Raw genomic sequence first — 21,728 nt, 5'->3', positions numbered from 1 at the left:
CTTCGTCCTTCCGTAATTTTGCTTCCTCACTCTGTGGATATGGCTCCTGTTGTATTGAAGCATGAGAGTGGGTTGGGGGGTGTTTGTTTGTTTGTTTTGAGAAATTGAGAATTTTGGAAATATTTTCGTAAAACATCACATTTACCTTCTGGTTTTGGTTTGTAGGTAGTCAGAAGAAATAATCTAAGTAGAAAGCAGTAGGCAATGCGCTTTAGGTTCTCTTTTGTATTTTAATTTTGTTGTAATTGATGTCTTATGACATCTGCTTGAAATGAGCTTTCCTGGATGCCCTTGCTAGATAGGAGAATAACTTGCAATCATTTAATACAAAATACCTGTTTGGAGCTTGATGTTTCAGGTTTAAATGAGTCATGTTGAATAAAAGTGAGAAAAAATTATTATTTTGGCTGCAGGAAATGTCTTTCTTTTTAAGTAGTTTAAACAATTACATTTCTAGATTTCATTTTAATGCTTCAGTAGATTTATATTGTATGGGAAATGCAATTCCTGTATGTGTCTAAAGCAATACTTCAGATATCTTGTGTTTTATTTTCATACTGTTAGTTAAAGTATAAGATGATTAGCTGAGTTAACACATTTATGTAACTGTGAAGCTTGTGAAGCCTTAATTTGCATTAGTTCAGAATGTTAGCACAGTGATTGATGATAGATGTTCAAACAAGTTGACCTGTGAACAGCAAAATTCTTACTGTTGTTTCTTATTCCAGGTAGGAGAAGACAGAGAGCACATCGTCCTCGTTCTCCAATATTGGAAGAAAAAGATATCCCACCCTTGGAGTTTCCTAAATCCTCAGAGGACTTAATGGTGCCTAGTGAGCATATAATGAATGTTATTGCCATCTATGAGGTACTAAGGAACTTTGGCACTGTTTTGCGCCTCTCTCCTTTTCGTTTTGAGGACTTCTGTGCTGCTCTGGTAAGTCAAGAGCAGTGCACACTTATGGCAGAGATGCATATAGTGCTGTTAAAAGCAGTTTTACGTGAAGAAGACACTTCAAATACTACCTTTGGACCTGCTGACCTCAAAGATAGCGTTAATTCCACTTTGTATTTCATAGATGGAATGACGTGGCCAGAGGTTCTGCGGGTATATTGTGAGAGTGACAAGGAATACCATCATGTTCTTCCTTACCAAGAGACAGAGGACTATCCTTATGGACCAGTAGAGAATAAAATCAAAGTTCTGCAGTTCTTAGTGGATCAGTTTCTTACCACAAACATTGCACGTGAGGAGTTAATGTCAGAAGGTGTTATTCAGTATGATGATCATTGTAGGGTTTGTCACAAACTTGGGGATTTGCTTTGCTGTGAGACTTGCTCGGCCGTGTACCACTTGGAGTGTGTGAAACCCCCCCTGGAGGAGGTGCCCGAAGACGAGTGGCAGTGCGAGGTCTGCGTGGCACATAAAGTGCCCGGAGTGACTGACTGTGTGGCTGAAATCCAAAAAAACAAACCATACATCCGACACGAACCGATCGGATACGACAGGCACCGGCGGAAATACTGGTTCCTGAACAGGAGAATCATCATGTAAGTGAGCTAATCACTGCTTAATTCCTGAACAATAATACTGTGGTTTTAATACATAATTTAAATTGCTGTTGCCATCTTAAAATTGTTCTTTCTTTAGATAAGGCTGTTGCTTGCTGTTTTCTAAGGAGATTACTAAAGACCATGTAAATAATCCAGATTTATTGAAAATTAATATTCTTAAAATCTATACATAAAAAGGACATAAAAACAGGACCTCGGGCTTAATATTAATGTGCCTAAAACACATGAATGTGAGGCAAAGAAAGGGAATATTAATGAGAACTCCCCAGTTTCTTGTAGAAATTACTGAAAAGAAGTTTGATTCTTTTTATGATCACATGGTGTGTAGGAGGACACTACTTGTGGTCTGTCACCTGCTTAAGCAGTGTTTGGCTGCCAGGTTCTGGTACCAATTTGATGCTCTGCCTTTGAAGCTGAAACTTTCAGAGATGCTCAAAGGAACTCATTGTTACTAGAAATGCAGAAAATGTTGCACTGAACGTTGCTCTGTAGTGCAAAGAAAGTCACCGCAGAATATCATGCCTGTCTTCGAGGGAGGTACTGTGTGTGTTTCACACAATTTCTTGTTACTGGTTGGTCTCAAGATACAAATGTACCTCAAAATATTAATAGGAATCAAACCCTTGCTAGTGAGGGCATTGTGCCCTGAATTTTACCTGAAAAGTTGAATCTGAAATTCATTTTTCACAGGAAAATGGCTAAAGATTGGTTTTCTCATAAAAGACTGTTCTTATCCAATTGTTCTCATAGTGGAGGAGAAACAATATTTAAGTGAGATCAGTGCTATTGTTAAATTAGGAGAAATAGAGATTTTAGCAGAGCTCTGAAAACACAGAAACACAGTTTTCCATTCAGTGTTACAGAGAAAATAAACCACAGCTGGGTACCTTAACAGAATTTCATACAAAGCAGGTTATAGTGAATGTTAAGATAGTAGCTAGCATATTTAAAAGGGACTGTGAGGTCTGCTGATGGTGTCACATCTTGGCAAAGAAGACACTTCTAAGGGCTCATGGTATTCCTTTAAAATGTGGGGCTGTTTCTCTGGAGTATTGTCAGCTGATGCTTTAAGTATTAATTATCTCTGCTCTGTTTCCTGTGTTCTTCTTTCATATTTTTAAAAAAAGAGTCCATGTTTGATCTTTTTTCGTTTCTCTGGGTTATAAATGTCACAGTAATGCCAAGTAACCCTTCAAAGGATGCAGGGAATCTTTTATACTCTTCTCTTTTTTTTCCCTATATATATGCTTCATGTTTATACTCAGTTACATGCTCCACAGTAAGGGGTGGATCATTCAGGTGGTTCACCAGGATGTGATGAGCACCTGAAGCTGATGATATCCCAATTATTCCATTGCTTCATACAGAATTTCCTACCTTTTGTTTTCAGAAAATGTGTTGAAATCTTGATTTTCACAAAGAGCCTGGTTGTAAAGGACACATAACTGGGATTATTTTTGCTCTAGTTACTTGTGCTTTAATAACTTAGGGTTACCTCTGCCTTGGTTTTGTATCTTCCCCCTCAAACTCTTGAGGAAAAAGTTGTTCAAAGGTTGGGTTTGTCTTCACTGCTCTCTGTACTGGCAGAGATCTGGGAATTAACATTAAAAAATCTACATCACTCAGGATTTTGAGATAAATGAGCAGACTTTGTTTCCTCCCTGTATGTAGGCAGATAGGTGATTATTTTTAACCAAACTTGATCTGTGAAACAATGTTTTTTTCCCAGTGAAGTGGAGTATTTGATGTTCAGAAGGTTTTGATACAGGCAGTACTTCAACATACTTCAAACTAAAATGAATCATGCAGGTGCTTCATGATCCTTTGAAATCTGCACATGTGAGAGTTGCTCCTTTCTAGCACATTGGTAGTAATTCTAACTGCACTCAGAAGAGACATCCTCAGAAGTTAAATGTATTGAATTTTTAAAAACCAATATTTTGTATTCCTTTTAGGTGTTCTGTGGGCAAATTATATCATAAGGGGGCAAAAGTAGTACACAACTTAATCCCAGGAAAATGCAACTTTAATAACTGACATTGACATTAAACTCAGTACTTTCAGTTTTCAAATGCATTAAGCATGCTGTATTCCAACCACAACCTTTTGCATATATTTACTTATTTATTTATATATACACACTGAACAGGATCAAACCACACCTGATATCTTGGATAACTGAAGGGTAACTTAAGGGATAACTGCCTAATTCTAAAACCTGAGATTCATGAAATTATATTATCATATCAACTTTATTAAAATGAATAGAGTATATTCCCCAATGACATGTGATCAAATGTATCAGAGGAAACTAATAGATCTAAAAATAATCTGCACAAATACCAATTTGAAATCCTGCCCAGGAGGATTAGAGAACTGAAATCCTAAATTCTTGGTGGTTTTGTTTCTCAAAAGGGTTTTCAGAGCTTTTTACTTCTTCTCTCCTGTCCCCCTTTAAATGTCAGAAATCCAACCTACTGCTGGTTTTCCTACCTTTTAAAGGGTTTTGTAGGCTTGTTCCCTGATACTTTATTTCCATCACTTGCCTTTTTTAAGCCCATCATTGTGGGTTTATTTCTCTTTTCCACCTCTTCTGTTTCACAGAGATGGAAAAATGGACACCTCATGAACAAATATCAACAAGATTAAAACAAAAAAACAGGCCAAGAGCAAATAAATTCCTGACGTTTTTGTTTCAAGCTGTTTATAAATTAAGGATAATGCCTCTGGGTCAGTTGCATTTGTTTTACTTGTGAAGATTATTTCTGCAAGTTATTAACTCAGGAAATTTGAGACTTTGACTTGCATTGTCCTTCTAAACTGCTGCAGTGTTTTAACAAGTTTATCATCATAGAAATATTGAGATGCTTTGGATATAGCAATTATCTGCAAAAGAAGATAATGAAACACTGTTTGGCTTTCATTTTGATAGCAGAAATAGGATGCACATTATTATTCCTGAGTTGTATGGATCTTCCTCAACAGACAAAAGCAGTTTCAGCTTTTTTTTTCTGCAAGATTTGTCATGCTGTTTATGTTCTTAGAGGGTCCTCCTCTATTTTCTCCAGTTAATTAACAAGGGTTTGGGTCTTCATTTGAATAGATTGTTTTAAACAGTTTCCTGAATTCTTCCATTTCCAACTGTATCATCATGGAATTTAGGAAGTATCTGCTACTACTACTAGTACTAAATATTTTGATATCACCTTACTTGAAAGTTTTGATTATCTTCTCGGTCGCATTTATCAGTTTATAAACTTGTCTCTGCAGCCTGCCAGTGAATAGTTCCTGGCAGCCAAGGAGGCTGAAAGAGGTAGGAAATAGTCATGTGATTCTTTTCTCCCTCCTTGGCCTCACATATTGTGTGTGACTCAGCTGAGTCGCCCTGTCCAGCACCAAGCTGGCAAATGTCTGGACTGGCCGAGAAAAACGTTGGGAACTGGTCCTTGTGCAGCCTTGGATATTTCCATCTTTTTATGACAGCCCCTCTGATCTCTTCAGAGGGTAAAAGTTGTGTCCCTTTAGTAAACACAAGAAGATGTTAAGGGAAAGTTAGTTGGAATTATATAATCGTTAATTTAAGTCTTATCTAAGTTGGCCAAAACGGATTGCATGGAATGATTCCTGCTGTGTGCTCCAAGTCTTCCCCTGGCACACATCTGAATCTTGGAAAGAAGTCTGGCCAGAGATGAGTTTGGTGTAAGCACACAGACCAATCAGTTTGTGCCATTTCACATTCTGTCTGTGCTTTTTCAAGAGAAAACTCTTTAATTCCTGAAATTCTTTTGTTAAGGTTGTGATAGTCTTCAGATCAAAACAAACTTTATGCTCAAACCCTGATACAAATGAAGTAGAAGGGTATTAAAATACTCTTGGATACCTCATTGTCTGTTTCTGAGCAGTTCTTTAATGGGCAGGACTCGAATCACACATGGAGGGATCAGTTCTAGGTGCTTTCTGCAGAATACTCTTGGTGGTCTGATGTCTCAGCTCTGCACACTGAGCCTCAGGGTTTACTGGTCTGCAATACAGTAAACCTTTACCGGTGCTGAAGGCTTTTTCTTGAGTTATCCAGGGAAACTGAAAACAGCAGTTAATTGCTTTTCAGTCCAATGGAACCTTGCAAACCTAGAATAGAAAGGGCTGATGGGAAGGGAAAAGCCAGATGCTGCTTGGGATGTTCAGGTGACACACATGCTCACCCTGGCTGCATTAGTGCAGCTGGAGCAGTCTCACATTTGCTGAATGGGGAGAAACATGAAAATAAGAAAACACTTGGATGATCACCATGAAAATGGAAGCAATATGTACAAGATACTTCTCTGGCAGATGGATGCAGGCACAGCCTTCCTCATGGAGAGATGAGAATATATTGTCAGACTTGATCTCAAAGGTCTTTTCCAGCCAAAGTGACTCTCTCATTCTATATAAAGTGTTTATATTGTTGCATATCTAGGTCATATAAGAGGATATATAAATGGCATTATCTCTCTAGCAAATAATCCTGTAACAGCTACAACAGAGGGGTTCAAAATGAAAGATTCAAGTTCCCTTTTTGGTCAGTTAGTTAAGAAATAGAGTAATAACAGCATCATATTCTACAGGAGCACAGCTGCCTTACAACTGCTTGCACTTGCCATTTCCCTTGGGCACTTGCCAGGGAAAGCTCAGAAGGTACCCATTCCCTGTCCTTTGTAGTTAAGCTTTTTTTTTTTTCATCCTTTTATTTCCTCTCACTGTGTAAAGCCCTATTCTTGCATTCTCATCTTCCTCTCCATCTTGGTTTTTGGATGTTTGCCTTTATCTTTCCTTCTCTGTGGCTTTTGTTCAGCACCAGTAATGAAAGTGCTGTCATTCCTATTGTTATTAGTAAATAACTCTTGGTTTAGAGGAAACATGGTTTAAACAGTAATTTTTCTTTGACATGGAAGTTTACAGGCCTAGAATATTCCATAGAGTTGAATGATTGTCAGTGTTCAGCTGTTACATTTTGGTGCATTGTACGTGACGTTCTTCCTGAAATGAGCTGTTTTCTGAGAAAACTTGTCAAATGTAATAGGTTGGTGTGGTTAAAACTAATGGGATGTTGGCAGTTTAGAGGAATAAATGGGTAAAGCAGAATTAGTTGCTTTTCATGAGCAAAGGCCTTTATCAGAGAGATGCAAATTTCTTTGCAGAACACCAGGTTTTATAATCAAAACCAAAAGTCTGTTCTGTAATAATGGTTGTGACAAGTTAGTAGTTGAATTTTGTGTAATACTGCCTCTATTAACTTCACAACCATCTTATTTCAGTAGCGTTCTGTTTGAGTTGCAAATATTAATTGTTTCACAAATACAGAGTGGGAGGCAGTTGATCAACAGCAATCAAATTGCCTTAAGGTTGTTTGTCCTTCTGAATCTCTGAAGCCAATTTGTGCCATTTTTAATATATAAGCCACGGGAAGGGAACCAGTAGAGAGGAACCTGCAACAAACCCCACAAGGGCAGATATTTAAGATTTACAGTCAGCTTCCCATTGCTGTCAGCACTCTGGGTTAGGGTTCTCAGTGAGCCACAGGCCTGCAGTGCTGGAACAGGGGGTGCAATCACAGCAGTAGTTTAGTTCCTCTGCCCAGGTGAGGGCCAGGCTGGCAACCAGTGCCATCCACACGGTGTGGGGAGCACTGGGATGTGCTGTGGAAATGAGTGGATGGGCTCATGCCAGCCTGGGCAAACCCTGGCTGCTGCTGCTCCCCAGGGTTTGCCAAGCCAAGCTGAAATCCAGCAGCTGCAGAGCCACTTGGAGCATCCTCCCTGTGCTCTGCAGGCTCCAGGAGAGCCTGTTACCTGGGGTATTGATGGAGCTCCCTTGGGTCTGTGGCCCTGCTGAGGTGCTCATGGCACCAGTTATTCTGGACTCGTGGGGTCATGGAGTACTGCAGATTAAAAATGTGGAAATCCCTTGATCTTTTCAAAGGGGTTGTATTATGACTCATCCCTTATTGGTGCTCTCACAGGTGGATGCTGTAGGATGCCAATATAAAATATTTTATGAATGTGACATTCTATACTTCGAATTTTCTAACTCTGTATTTTCCTGAATATGCTGTCAGAAGCTACCATTATGGATTCTGGATTTACAAATAATTTCAGGCTTAGTAGTAAATTACTGGTTACAGAAATAGTAAACATAATAAGAATAAATCTTGTTGTCAGATTGGACAAACCAGGTTTAAGGAGACTTCAAAGCTTTCCTGAGGAAGTTGTCATGAGAACTAAGGGGATGAAGAAAGGGAAGGAAACAAGAAAGAAATATTGATATTAAACTGGGTGCATTATGAGCAATGTGATTTGTTTATTCACACTCAGGTATTGACATTTCATAGTGCTCTGCAGAAAGCAGGTGATAGCAATTTTTGTCATTTATCCAGATATTTTAAAATCAATATTTTTTAAATACTCCTACAGAGAGGAAGATTCAGAAAGTGAGAAGGATAAGAAGATCTGGTACTACAGCACAAAGATCCAGCTGGCAGAGTTAATTGAATGCCTGGACAAGGATTACTGGGAAGCTGACCTATGCAAAACCCTGGACGAGATGCGTGAAGAAGTTCATCGGCACATGGATGTGACAGAAGACCTTACAAACAAAGCAAGGGGCAGCAACAAGTCTTTCCTTTCTGCAGCAAATGGTAGGAATATTTTATGTAATGGGAATAGATACTGCACTTTGATTCAAATCTAGTTTATCTTACATCAGAAGCAGGATTTATGTCATGTTATTTGTGCTCTGTGGCTCTGTAGGTGGTTTGTTGTTTCATGCTGACAACATGCTTTATATTGTAGACGAAATTTTGGACATTATCAGAGCAAGAAAAGGAGAAATAGTGGAAGATAAAAACACAGGAGATGAGGAAGCAGAAAAGGCCAAAAGTGATGTTGATAATGACCAGACAGATGCTGAGAGAGACAAGGAAGAATCTGGAGACCAGGATAAAATTGAGGAAACACACAGTGAGCAAGATGTGGAAAAAGAGAGAACAGAAGGTAAAGAAACTGACTGTGCTTTAACAGCTCCATTTAAGTGAAGTGAACCCCACATTTATTTAGGTGTTGATGCGATACTTTCTTTGTATGATACTCCAAGGTATTTCCGTAATAGGTGGTATTTGTCAGTTCCTTTCTGCTTTGTGCTTTGTTGGAGTTGTTCTTGTTAAGTAATTTCACCAACTTTCCTACTTCTGTACAGCTGGCTCCTAGATACCCTGCCTTGAGGTACAGGTGGCACTTACAGGTTGTGATCAGCATGTTTGTAGAAAACCACAATTTTTAACTTTTTCCTACTCGCAGTTGGTTTGTTCTTTGATTCTGAGACAATACCATCTAGTGAAAAAAAGGAAGGGAAAAAGCTTGCTGGTTTTCAGCATTATCAAACAAACAAAGCTGCTGAAGTTGCTTTCTATGGATGATGCCAAATGACATCCTAAGGCATAATAAAGAACATCCCTAAAGTTTTGTTGTGCGTTTTACTATAGAGGCAACAGTCCTTGGGGATAAAAGTAACTCTGTGACCTCCAGCACTGATGACAGCACCACAAATCCTTCTGCAGGAGAGAATAGTTGCTCTGAAGGGAAGGACGCAGTGGGGTGTCAGTCAGAAACCCTTGATAGCAACAACGTGGCAGAGAAGAAGGTGGCATCAGAGCTCCCTCTGGAACTCTCAGGTACAGAAGGCACTGTTACCAATGCCTCTGTAATTTGGGGAATCTGTTTTTCTCTCTGATTTGTCCACTAAAACCATTCCCAGCATACATCACTCATGCTGTTTGCTTGCAGTGCCATCCTTTACTGCTACGTTGTCATTATTAACATTTCAAAGTTAATTTTCTTGCAACTAGTGCTTGAAATTTGTGGTCCTCCATGACATTAGCATTTGTTTCCATGCCTTCCGAAGACGACTATGGCTAAGCTTTTTATTTTCTGTTTTCTGTATATTTTATTTTTCCATAGTGATCTGTAATGATTGTTAGCATCCTCTCAAAGTTTATTTCAAACCTAATTTGCTGCTGGCTTGTTTATTATTTTAATCTGTCATTTACTGTATAAATTACTAACAAAGCATTTTCATTCACAAGAATAAACCATTGCACTGAAATGTCAAGATTAAAATTGTCATGCTGGAAATTTTAAACAGGTTTCAGAATTATAAGCACAAGGATTATTGTATTTTAACATGTTTTGTTCTTCCATGTCAGTGACTCAAAGGTAGTAATATACACTATTTAAAATCAGACAAACTTACTTTTGCTTTAGGAATAAGTGGGAGTTGATTAGGTGTAACATGAAGTATGAGTGTACTATTCTAAAATTACTTTATATTACATTTAGAATTATATTCTATTACAGGATTTACTACATAACTAGATGTTGTTCTAAACAGGTGATCACCATTAAAATTATCAGGATTTTATTTTCAGTTTTATTCTCAGTTCTTAAAAGTCTGAACATGTGTGATGTGAACATACTCGGTGTGTTATGTTTTAAAAAGGGGTAGTAAATGTTTTCTCTCCTACAGAAATAGTTCTCCAAGCAGTCACAGTCTGCAACTTTTCATCTTACGAAAGTCAGTGCATCCAAACCTTGTAATAAACTTTCTGAACAGGAGGACAGAATGAGAGCTAAGATTAATCTGTAATCTGCAAGCCTCATAATAATACTTTTTAAGTACAGAAAATGCCCTGATGTACAAGACAAAAAACATATATTTTAGATACATGACCAAATATTTTTGCCAGTTCTCCTATTTTTTATTCCCTTTTAAAGTTAAAATAACTGTGTAGAGGTTTAATGGAAAAGATACAGACTATAATTTTGTTTCAGACACCTTTATAGGGTTTGTATTTTATTTTAAAGATTCACTTACATATTTATCATTATTTATTATACTTTCACAAGTACTTTTCTCCTTCCAAAGCTTCTACGTGAGTTGTATATTTGTGGGCTCTTTTTCTGTAGGAAAGTGTGTGTGGAGAGGGTTTTTCCCTCATGTCTGGTTCATTATACTCACAGCAATGTTTGTGTTCTTACTATGAAATTTCAGTTTGAGACTCTCAGAGAGAGGGAGAGATACTGAACCAGGATCAGTGAGGCAGTTATCCCCAGAGGAGGGGGGAAATATGAGTAAAATGCAGAGGTAGATGAGAATGTCTGTTACCATCCTTGTTAAATGCAATTTGGATAATAATCTTTATTAAGAGTATGGTTTGGGTGCTTCCACCCTCCTCCAAATAGCAGCCATGGAAACAGGTCCATTTTTCCTCATAGTAAAAAGGGAAGTGGATCAAACACTGGTGGTCACCCATTTGGCACAGTCAGAAATCAAGATACATTCAGATTAGGGATCCTCTAAGAATTCCAGAATATTTATCTGATCCCTCTGCTAGGAGTGAATATTTCACACAAAACGGGTTTTGTTCTCTCACTTTTCTTAACATCAGAATCCCTGATGCTTTGGAAGAATTCTAGAAACAGGCAGCTCTTGTAGATTTTAAACTGCTGAACTGTCTCCCTTTGGCTCTAAGCCCAGAAGACATTGCTGGGTTTACTGGTTTGAGGGATGGGGGCTTGTTCCTACTGGGAGGGTGGAGGGATTTATTTCTAGGTAGCTGCAATTCAATGATATTTAGTCAAAAATTCCAACTGGGGCAGCACAACAGGTGAGGTGACAACAAAGTCCAGAGCTGTCAAGACACAGCAACGAGACAGCTGAGGACCAGGAACCCATTTGAAGCCACATCAAGACCCATCAGATCAGGAAGGGGCTGATATTTTAAGTGGGCTGATACTTAGAGTGGTGCCAATGGAACAGAAATATGTGGGATTCCTGAGAATTAAGGTGCTGAGGAAGAGACAATCAAAGACTCATTGGAAGGCAGGGGAAATGGAAAGGTGTGTGCTCTGAGGAACAGCTAAAGCACAAGAAAATGAAAAGAGAGAAAATCAGATGCTTCAGGAAGACCAAATTTTATTAATTCTAAATGCAAAATGGTCTCGGGGTTATCTGTGTGTGCATTTATAGAAAAAAATTGTCTTGGATGAAATACAAATATATTTTAAATACAGGTATGAATTTCAGTTCTTCAGAGATGTAGAAGTTGAAACTGCTTGAAACAGAAGAAAAAATACTTTTGTGGATACAGTGCTCTGAAGGGAATTAATATTTTCTATGTGTTTCCCTCCAGTCCAGCAAAACATGTTCATCTGCCTTTTTTTTTGATGAAAACTTTAAAAAGTTGCATTTATCCAATTCAAAAGGGAAAAACTAAAACTGAAGTTGTTCTTTTGTAGAAGAAACTGGTCAGATGATCCCCAGCAGTGGTTCTGCTGCACCTCCACAGGCAGATGTTGAGAACAGCAGTGGCAGCGAGCTGGGCTCTGGCCAGAATGACTCCATTAAGACTCTTGATGATGCTGAAAATGCAGAGAGGGGATCCCAGGCTTCAGAGGATATAGGTAATAATAATGATGATGATGATAATTATATTAATAATAAGGATTATAAGGATCTCCAACTTCCATTTTATGCATCTTTTCACTAACTTTCTGTTCTTTTTGTAACTACCATACATCACTAGAAAACTTCCAATTCTTAAGTTTGTTTTAAAAACCTTTTTTATTCCTGGGCAGGAGAGAAATCCAATGGTGACAGAAGTGATTCTCCAGGTGCAGGGAAGGGCACGCCAGGCTCGACACGGATGCTCACCAGATTGAGAAATCCAGACAGCAAACTGAGCCAGTTGAAAAGCCAGCAGGTTGCTGCTGCAGCAAATGAAGCAAATAAGTTATATAAAGAAACCAGAGAGGTTTGTGCACATCTTGGAAAACTCAAAGAACGGCAAAAAATGTTCTGGGAAAATGTCAATTTCTTTAAAGGATACTAAATTTTACTGAAAAGTTTAAAAAAGTGATTTCTTTCAGGCAATGGAAGTACTTTTTAGAAAAGGCAGTAATAATAAATTAGCAAATGGTGAAATTGTAATATCACAGGAAGCTTTTTTCCCCCTTTTTGTTTACTCTCTTCAGTGCTCTTTGCAGAGTAATGGCAGTGACCCAATGCACTAGTGTAGTTGTTTTGCATGACTGGGCTGTTTGTTGTTCTGGTTCTGTTTTTTTTAAGTAGCCCAGTTTTTCCAGGAAGGAAATGCTCAACTGTTGGGACCTTTTTTGCAGTTAATTGTCTGCATATTATTTGGTATATTAATTTTATTTTTGTTAATTGATTTTCCGTGTAAGTTAACACTTAGTGAATTTATTGATTAGTCCAATTAGTCCAATGATGTTATCTATGCCATGTTTTCAAAGTCTAGGATAGTTGTTTCCTAAGCTGCATGTCTGAATTCTGTGATGTACCAAGGAGGGGGTTCACAGAGGGCTTGCCTGAGGTTAGTGAAGCTGCTTTCCCAGAGCTCTCTCCCTCCATAGGCACAATCAGGACAGCAAAACAGGTCCTGTTTAGTTAAGTTAAGTTAATCTGGGAATATCCTAACTCTGTAGACAGGCAATGAAGTACATCTATTGGTATATTGGATAAACAGTTATTTGTTTCTACACACTGGTGCAGGGTATATTTGTTCTTTTATAGATAGATGTTTGAAGCCTAAATCTTAAATAAGTAAATAGAAGGAATTACTTTACAGATTCACTGAAAAGTTTCCAATATTTCTTCCATAAGGTTCTGGTGGTCAACTCTCAAGGTGAAGTTTCCCGAGTGAACACCAAGAAGGATGTTGTGATTAAAGGAAATATCAACAACTATTTCAAACTGGGGCAGGAGGGGAAGTACCGTGTTTATCACAATCAATATGCCACCAATTCCTTTGCTTTGAACAAGCATCAGCACAGGGAGGACCACGACAAGAGGCGACACCTCTCACACAAATTCTGCCTGACTCCAGCTGGAGAGTTCAAGTGGAACGGGTCTGTGCATGGCTCCAAAGTTCTCACCATATCCACCCTGAGGCTGACCATTATTCAGCTAGAAAACAATATCCCAGCATCCTTCCTTCACCCTAATTGGGCTTCCCACAGGTAAATGAATAAATGGAAATACATATTTTCATATTTTACTTGTGGTTTTGCTAGCAGTGTTAATAAACAATAGTCTTTGTTTTTTCAAATCTGTGATTTCCAAGCACTGTGCTTCACGCTAATGAAACATAATGTGTGTTTATGATGGAGACTAAAAGGGTTGTACATTTGAGTAAAGTATTACTACAGGAGTTTTTATCCTACCATGAAGTCTTCTTAAAATGGCAGGCTATATTAGTGCATGTATATGTTTCAGATGGTTCTCTTTTTTCCAATTTAGGTCTAACTGGATTAAGGCTGTTCAGATGTGCAGCAAACCCAGAGAATTTGCACTAGCACTGGCTATATTGGAGTGTGCAATCAAACCAGTTGTCATGCTGCCCATCTGGCGGGAATCCTTGGGGCATACGAGGTAAAATTAATAAATATTAAAATATTCTTGAATATGAGAATTTTACTTTGGTTTGCAACTGCTAGTTCCTCTAAGCCTGTAAGAATTATATTTAAATTGAAATAGTCATTCAGCACTTAAATTGTATTTTCTCAAACAGAAACACTGAAAAACCATGACAATATTTTTACAGTGTCATTGCTCCTGCATTTGTTTTATCTGAGCCACAGTCTCAAAACTGCTAAAACTCTGTGAGAGTAGAAGAGCAAATTTCAGTACTCTCAGTTCATTGGAGTCTGGGTTTTGTCTCTCTTTTTGTCATAGGAGCAGAAAATAGATGTGTCTGGTGTTAGACACAATTGCATCCAGCTGTGTTTGTCTCACTGAAATAGCAAAAAAAGTGATGTTCCTGTTACAAGTAATACCTGATAGTGGGCATTCCTCTTAACTGCAGATATTTAAACTTATTCAAAGGTGTATTATGTGCTGTTGACATCTTATATTTGCTTGCAAGATCCTGTACTTAAATGCACTTAAATCTGTATGGATTAGATTACGCAGAATGACAGCAATAGAAAGAGAAGAAAAGGAGAAAGTGAAAAAAAAGGAGAGAAAACAAGAAGAAGAAGAAACAATGCAACAAGCTACATGGGTGAAATACACATTTCCTGTCAAACACCAGGTGAGGGTTTCTTTTGTGGGAGGAACAAAGAAAACAGAAACTGTTAATTTCTGACTCTCTGTTTTCATTTAAGGTTACAGTGTTCATGTCCTTGTGTTACTCCTACATGGAAGTAGGAACCATGGCCATATATTCAAGCACATTATCTTGGTCTGAGCTGAATTTGATCTGTGTCATGCTCTTATTGACACTGCCTGAGTGACAGATACGAGTCTGCAAATGCAGCCTTTCCTAATGGAAGGTTCTAGGGGGTTATTGGAACCTTGTCTGTGTCTGTCCCTGTCCCACTCCCTCTCCGCAAAAAATCCAGCCTTTGGAAGATTGCATAATATGATGGGAACTACTGTAGAAACCTTTACATTCTCCTGTAGTAGATATTAACTGCTTCTGTTGGAGTAGTTCTTTGCTCTGCACTTGTTGTAACAAAACACAGAGGTTGATTCAAAAACTCCTATAAACATTAATAATGCAGCAAATAGCATCATTAATATTACTTTTTAAAAAATATTTACAGGTTTGGAAGCAAAAAGGAGAGGAATATAGGGTAACAGGATATGGTGGCTGGAGCTGGATTAGTAAAACCCATGTCCACAGGTTTATGCCCAAACTGCCAGGAAATACTAATGCAAATTACAGAAAATTGCTGTCAAGTAAGTGTCTGCATTGGTTACATTTTTTTTAATTGCAGTTTCATTTGTGTGTGATTTTTCTTAAGGAGACTTCAGGAGTAATTTTCCAGCAATGCTTTTGTAGGTATCTGGTAATCTTGGTCAGTGTAACCTGATGTAACAGTGTAACCAGTTGTCACAGACATTTTGTAGCTACATTTTGTAGCTACATTAAATTGTTTAAATTATGTTGTGTGTAATACTTGTGCATCTTTGTATAGCCTTATTTAAATTAAAGGTAGATAAAAGTTAGGTAGGGCATCAAAACAAAAAATTACATCTTAAATATTGAGGGGGTGTATATATATGTTCAATAGTTCACCATTTAGTCTATGGTGTTATCAGTAGATGCTTAATTCTCTTTCTGGATTTCACTAATGGTGGGCAAATGATTTGAGAGGTAAACTAACATGCATTCAAATGTGGCAGAGTACAAAAATTACTCTGGATAATTGAAATAATTTAATTTATTAATAGCAAAGAGCGAAGATGAAAAATGCAGCTTGGATAAACGAAAAGGTACAACTAAGGTAAAACCAGAGAAAGACAGAGCAAAGGATTCTCGAGATCTGCAAGCAAAAGACAAAGCAGATGTTTCAGAAACCGTGGAGGAAGTCCAAGTAAAAGAAGAAAAGTTGCATGAAGACAAATTAGAAGTTGACACAATTTCTGGAAACTTAGAGCACGCAAAAGACACAGGTGAAAATCTTTTGTTATTGTGAAACTCATGTTACTGTATGAGTAAAAGCATAGAACCTCAGAAATAACTAGTGAAAAACTGTGTAACAGATTTTGTCAAGACATCTAAAATGTCTCAGTAAAATGATTGCCTGTTATCCATTGTAGCAGTGTGTGAAGCTTTTGTTCCATTTTTAATTGAAATCTTTTAATATGCTAAAAGCCCCATTTATTTCTTAGTACTTAATGTAAAAATATAATTGGTATTCATTATTGGGGAGCTCACTGACTCAGAGTTACTTCTTCTTCACAGTGGAAAAAGACATCGATGGCGAAAATGATAAAGTCATCAAAGAAGAACCTATGGATGTGGATGATGTAAAAATTGAATCCTCCATAAAAGATGAGGAAAGTCATTGTAAGCGGGATATAATCAATGTCAGTGAGGGATTTCATTTAAGGACTTGCTACAAAAGGAAAGTAAAATCATCAAAATTAGATGGACTCCTGGAGCGGCGAATCAAACAGTTTACACTGGAGGAAAAACAACGTCTAGAAAAGATTAAGCTGGAGGCTGGTGCTAAAACTGGGGGCATTCGATCTGTGAGCCCCCAGAAAAACACAGATGAGCTCCAAACAAGGAATGGGAAAGGAGGAAGCCAGTTTGACTCTTCTTCCCAAGATCAAAGCTACACTTCAGACAAGACCCAAGCCGAAGATGTGGAACGGGACTGTTTGCCCATCAGCAGCATCTCCTGTACCAAAACTGGGGATGAAGATGAACCTTCTTTGCCTTTGTCAAACAGGCTCTCAAAAGAGGGGCAGCTGCTGGATGAAAACTCCCCTCAATCCTCTGAAGGAGACAGCTCTGTTCAGAATGATGGCAGAGAAAACAACCCTGAGCCTTCGACTGCTAAGTGTCAAGGACAAGAGGCTCTTGGACAGTCTGAGAGCTCTTCAGTGGATGGCTTGAAACAAACCAGTGCAGAAGGCAGAATCAAATGGGATGTTTCAGAAAGAAATGAAAAACCCTTGAAACAAAAGCTACCTATTACCAGAGTGTCTCAGCGAGAACTTGAAAACTTAGGGCCAGTGGTACCTGAAAGCAGCTGTAGAAGAGATGCTGTGGGCACTCTTGAAAAACCAGACTCAGAAGGGAATTCTGAACGGCAAAGCAAAGATCCAGAAAGCAATTGTATGATAAAAAGCCATATGGAAACCATGTCCTCTCAAGAAAGTGAAATGGAGGAAGAAATTGCTCCTGTAAAGACTGAAAGTAAATCTGAAAAGATGATATTTCACCAAAAATCAGCTAATAAAGATCTAGAATCATTTAAAACAGGGTTGATTTCTGAAAGAAACCTTGAAAGTCAAACTCTGGAACACATGGATGGGGAAGATGATAACAAGGATTTACTGAGCTCTAAACTAACAGAGGCTAATGGTCAAAATAAAGGTCAGGAACTGAAAATGGAGACGGGTACCATGAAGAAATATCTTGATCAGACAAATGTAAATACTATTACTGACAAAAAGAATAATAAAGATGAAGAAACTGAGACAGAAAAAGAAAAATCATCATTTCAAATGAATGGAAAAGACAATGACATTAAAGCATTATCAAATGATGACTGCTTAGTGAAAAATACCTGTGAAGCAAAGGCAGGGGGTGATATTGAACCAAAAGTTAATAATATTAATAAATCCATTCCAGAACATGAAATAAAACCGTTGACTTTTAAGGAATCTTCAGTAAAACCATTCATGAATGGTGACATCATGGGAGAGGACACAAAGGATAAAAAGAATGTGGACTCAAAGTCACATCTGCAGGGCTCACCTGAGTCTGAGTCTGGAGAGAGTCTTCAGCCACCAGATGCAGTTCCCAAGTGTGTGCAGAAAACTGAAGAAAATCAGCTTTCTGCTGAGAGGTCTGCCAGTGTTGGCTCCGCTTCCCTGCCAACAAAGCCTGTCTGTAAAGGAAATAACCTGAACAGTGAAACAGAATCTATGGAAACTGAAGCAATTGAGGAGAAGAAAGTTGCCCCGTCGCCTGTAACCTCGTGTGAGGAATCCAGCTTGAGCAGTCACTTTGCTGACCAGAACGGGGTACAGACATATAAAATGGAAAATATTAATGGAGAAAGTAAAATGAAAACTGTTATTACTGAAGTGACTACCACAACCTCAACTGTGTCCACAGAGTCCAAAATGGTGTTTAAGGTTGCAGAGACTGGAGCTGCCAGTGACGAGAAAACCACAGTTGTTTCCTCTACAGAAAACTGTGCCATCTCCACTGTCACTACCACCACCACTGTCACCAAGCTCACCACTCCAGCCTCAGAGAGTAACTCTGATGTCATCTCAGTCCAGGAGCACAGTAAAACAGTGGTTACAACAACAGTCACTGATTCACTGACCACCCCAGAGGGCACATTGGTGACTTCCATGACTGTCAGCAAAGAATATTCCACAAAAGACAAAGTGAAGTTAATGAAATTCACAAGACCCAAAAAAACTCGTTCTGGAACTGCCTTGCCATCTTATAGGAAATTTGTTACCAAAAGCAGTAAAAAAAGCATATTTGTTTTACCCAATGATGACTTAAAAAAGCTGGCCAGGAGAGGAGGGATCAGAGAGGTTCCTTATTTCAATTACAATGCAAAGCCTGCATTGGATATCTGGCCATATCCATCCCCAAGACCAACTTTTGGGATCACATGGAGGTACATACTTTACATTTTTGAGAAGAAGTCTAGGATGTGATTAAATTAATTGATTTTTTTTAAATACAAGTGATATTGTTTATTTATTTTTGATGTTTATTCCCAAATATTCAAATTTTGCTATTTATTATTCAATTTTCTATATTGTTCAGTAAAAGTAGCATGGAAATCCTTTGTCCTGTTGGTTTGGTTTTTAAAATTTATTTCAAAATCTAATTTATATTCTGTTATTAGGTACCGACTCCAAACAGTCAAATCATTGGCTGGAGTGAGCCTGATGTTGAGGTTATTGTGGGCATGTCTCAAGTGGGATGATATGGCAGCAAAAGCTCCACCTGGGGGAGGAACCACAAGGACAGGTATTGTTATTTTAAATTTCTGGTTTTCTTTGCAAAAGCTTTTGCTGTAAATTCTGAGTATTACACTCCCTCAAAACATTTCTATAAAGGCACGCTGTCAGCTGTGGCATTTGAATTTTCTTTGCTGTTTCTTTGCTTTGAGTACATTGGGTTGATTGGAGATTTAGCTTTATTTGTTTCTGTTATTAATGTACTGGGACTAATTTGTTGCAGAAACAACTGAAACTGAAATTACTACAACTGAAATAATCAAGCGGAGAGATGTCGGTCCATATGGGATCCGGTCAGAGTACTGTATAAGAAAAATAATTTGTCCCATTGGTGTACCAGAGGCTCCAAAAGGTTTGTTTGTTAATTTGTTTATTTGCTTAGACTTCCCCCCCCACCCCTGTAATCTAGAGAAATTAAGGTAACTGGATCTTTATGCTAATTCAGCCCATCAAGGGAGTTAAAGCAGCTTGCCATGAACTATTAATTTACCTACGGCAAACAAATGCTGCATTTAACAAATGGACATGATTTATCTGAAGCTGAAAGGCCTCCCTGTTTATAAAACGGGACTGAAAACATCACTAAATCTTGGTTTACACTTCAATTTCGTTTTATGGTATAGTTTAATGTGTGTGTTTTGACTGCTCTCTAAAGAAACTCCAACACCCCAGAGGAAGGGACTGCGATCGAGTGCCCTCAGGCCAAAAAGGCCAGAAACGCCCAAGCAAACAGGCCCTGTTATAATGGAAACTTGGGTAGCAGAGGAGGAGTTGGAACTGTGGGAGATCAGGGCATTTGCTGAAAGGTAAAGTGAGCTTTTAAAGAAAGTAGTCTTCATTTGTGTGATTGTTAAATAAAAGTTGCCCTAGAGAACACAAACCTGGTCACTATGACCACTAGAAACACATCTGTGTTGTGTTTTTACTCGGCCTTTTGATACTGATAGTCAAGCCAAACTATTTGCTGGTACCAAAACTAAGGTATGCAGATATTTCAGATTTGTTAGAACTAATATTATGTTAATTTTTCCATGCTTATGAACTAATTACTGTTAAATGCTAAAAGGTTATTACTGTAATGCAGCTGTAGGCTGCTTTTGGCATGACTTTGTATAGTATTTGTTAAATACTTCTATAATCCAAAGAAAATTACTGTGTACAAGTAAATTGAGCCTGAGAATACTCAAGTCATAAGATGCATATTTTCAGTATCATGTGCTTACAGTTGGAACAACATTTTTGAGTCTCTTGGAAAGAACAATTTTAAATGTATGTTATTACCATGGGTTTCTTGCAGTCTCAGATGTAATTATAAATTCCAGTTTTGATTAATAGTTTCCTGTAAGGTGTTGCAGTAGTTTAGCATCAGGACATTTCAGGGATGTTGCATGCAACTGCAGTAGTTTATTTCAAAATATTTTTAAAGCTGTGACCAGTTTTTCAGTGATCTTCTGCCTTGATGGTTGCTCTTACAAGAGCAGTTAAACTGTATAAAACAAAATGCAGTTTGATGGTTGGATTTTGTGTGGTGGTATAACTTACTTTTGGTTGTGTCTTTGGCAGGGTGGAGAAGGAAAAGGCACAGGCAGTTGAACAACAGGCTAAGGTTAGTGAACAGAAGAAGGCAGAGGAGTTCAAGGCCCAATTGGAGGCTCAGCTAAAACACCAACGTTTGGCTGCCCAGCAGGTGGGGAGCTGTTGGTCGTCCCAGCAGTCAGCAACTGCACTGCTCACCACATGCATCATAGCCTGGGAAATGAAGTTATCCCTTGCTTACACCATTTCTCAAATAGTTCCAACTGCAGATTAAGCCATCAAACAATGCTGCTGCCACTGTATACATCTGTTATTTTGAAACAGGGTTAAAGCAAAGGTTTGTTCTGGATTGCCTGTTTTTCGCCCACATCATTTATAACACTTTAGAAAGGTTTAGTTTGTTTCCATTTTAAACAAGGCTGGGAAGCACCCATCTCCAGGTAAGCTTCTCAGTGTTCTGTGTGTGATGGAAAGCTGCCTTGGAATACAGCTGACTTGGGAATACAACTGCATTTCATGCTTCACTCAAATTGAATCTTTTGATTTTATTCTATCTTAAGTTATCTGAGTTAAGCCCATTGATAATTTTATTTAAATATATGTAAATATGTATATGTATTTTATTTAAATGTATGCAATTAAAATGAGGAAATCTGATGCCATGTTGGTATTTCACATACATTATTAAGAACTGTGCTTTTTCTCAACATATTCCTTCTTCATTTCATCTACCCTGACAGAAACCCATTAGTAGTGAACTAGTGCTTCTGATTTGTGGGCATTACTGCAATATAGTGCTGGAATTTAAATTAGATAAATACATGGGGAAAAATGTTAGATTAGTAACATGGGAAAAAATGTTAGTTTAGATGACATTTTAGAAGAGCCTGCTGATACATCCCTTCACTAAGGGGCCCTCTAGATTAAATAGATTAAATATGCTTTTTCAACAGTTACAGCACAGAAGGTCACTGGGTAAGGTAAGGGATTTTGAACCTAATTTTTTTAAGCAGGCTGAAAACTGGATTTAAATTTAAAAGAATAGTTTTCTCAGT

The 21,728-nt window shown here is 38.1% G+C and overlaps 1 protein-coding gene across 12 annotated transcripts in view; it reads left to right on the top strand.

Moving 5' to 3' along the window:
• Positions 1-21,728, top strand: part of BPTF (bromodomain PHD finger transcription factor) — a 52,641-nt gene that overhangs the window by 11,324 nt on the left and 19,589 nt on the right. For 5 of the 12 annotated variants that reach the window (XM_053994454.1, XM_053994452.1, XM_053994462.1 and 2 more), the window contains exons 2-17: positions 729-1,551; positions 8,025-8,248; positions 8,403-8,603; positions 9,092-9,280; positions 11,904-12,068; positions 12,243-12,418; positions 13,288-13,643; positions 13,924-14,055; positions 14,587-14,716; positions 15,231-15,366; positions 15,862-16,083; positions 16,376-18,788; positions 19,023-19,147; positions 19,361-19,489; positions 19,793-19,943; positions 20,701-20,743. In XM_053994454.1, the coding sequence (XP_053850429.1) occupies positions 729-1,551; positions 8,025-8,248; positions 8,403-8,603; positions 9,092-9,280; positions 11,904-12,068; positions 12,243-12,418; positions 13,288-13,643; positions 13,924-14,055; positions 14,587-14,716; positions 15,231-15,366; positions 15,862-16,083; positions 16,376-18,788; positions 19,023-19,147; positions 19,361-19,489; positions 19,793-19,943; positions 20,701-20,743 (5,615 nt within the window). Of the gene's footprint in view, positions 1-728; positions 1,552-8,024; positions 8,249-8,402; positions 8,604-9,091; positions 9,281-11,903; positions 12,069-12,242; positions 12,419-13,287; positions 13,644-13,923; positions 14,056-14,586; positions 14,717-15,230; positions 15,367-15,861; positions 16,084-16,375; positions 18,789-19,022; positions 19,148-19,360; positions 19,490-19,792; positions 19,944-20,700; positions 20,825-21,728 lie in introns of those variants that run through there. The other 7 variants (XM_053994457.1, XM_053994459.1, XM_053994456.1 and 4 more) reach the window with 4 other exon arrangements.

The sequence above is a fragment of the Vidua macroura genome, chromosome 19, assembly GCF_024509145.1.
Source record: "Vidua macroura isolate BioBank_ID:100142 chromosome 19, ASM2450914v1, whole genome shotgun sequence".
In the NCBI taxonomy this organism is placed as follows: Eukaryota; Metazoa; Chordata; class Aves; order Passeriformes; family Viduidae; genus Vidua; species Vidua macroura.
The sequence above is the reverse complement of the archived record's forward strand: the minus strand, read 5'-3'. Positions and strand labels throughout refer to the sequence as shown.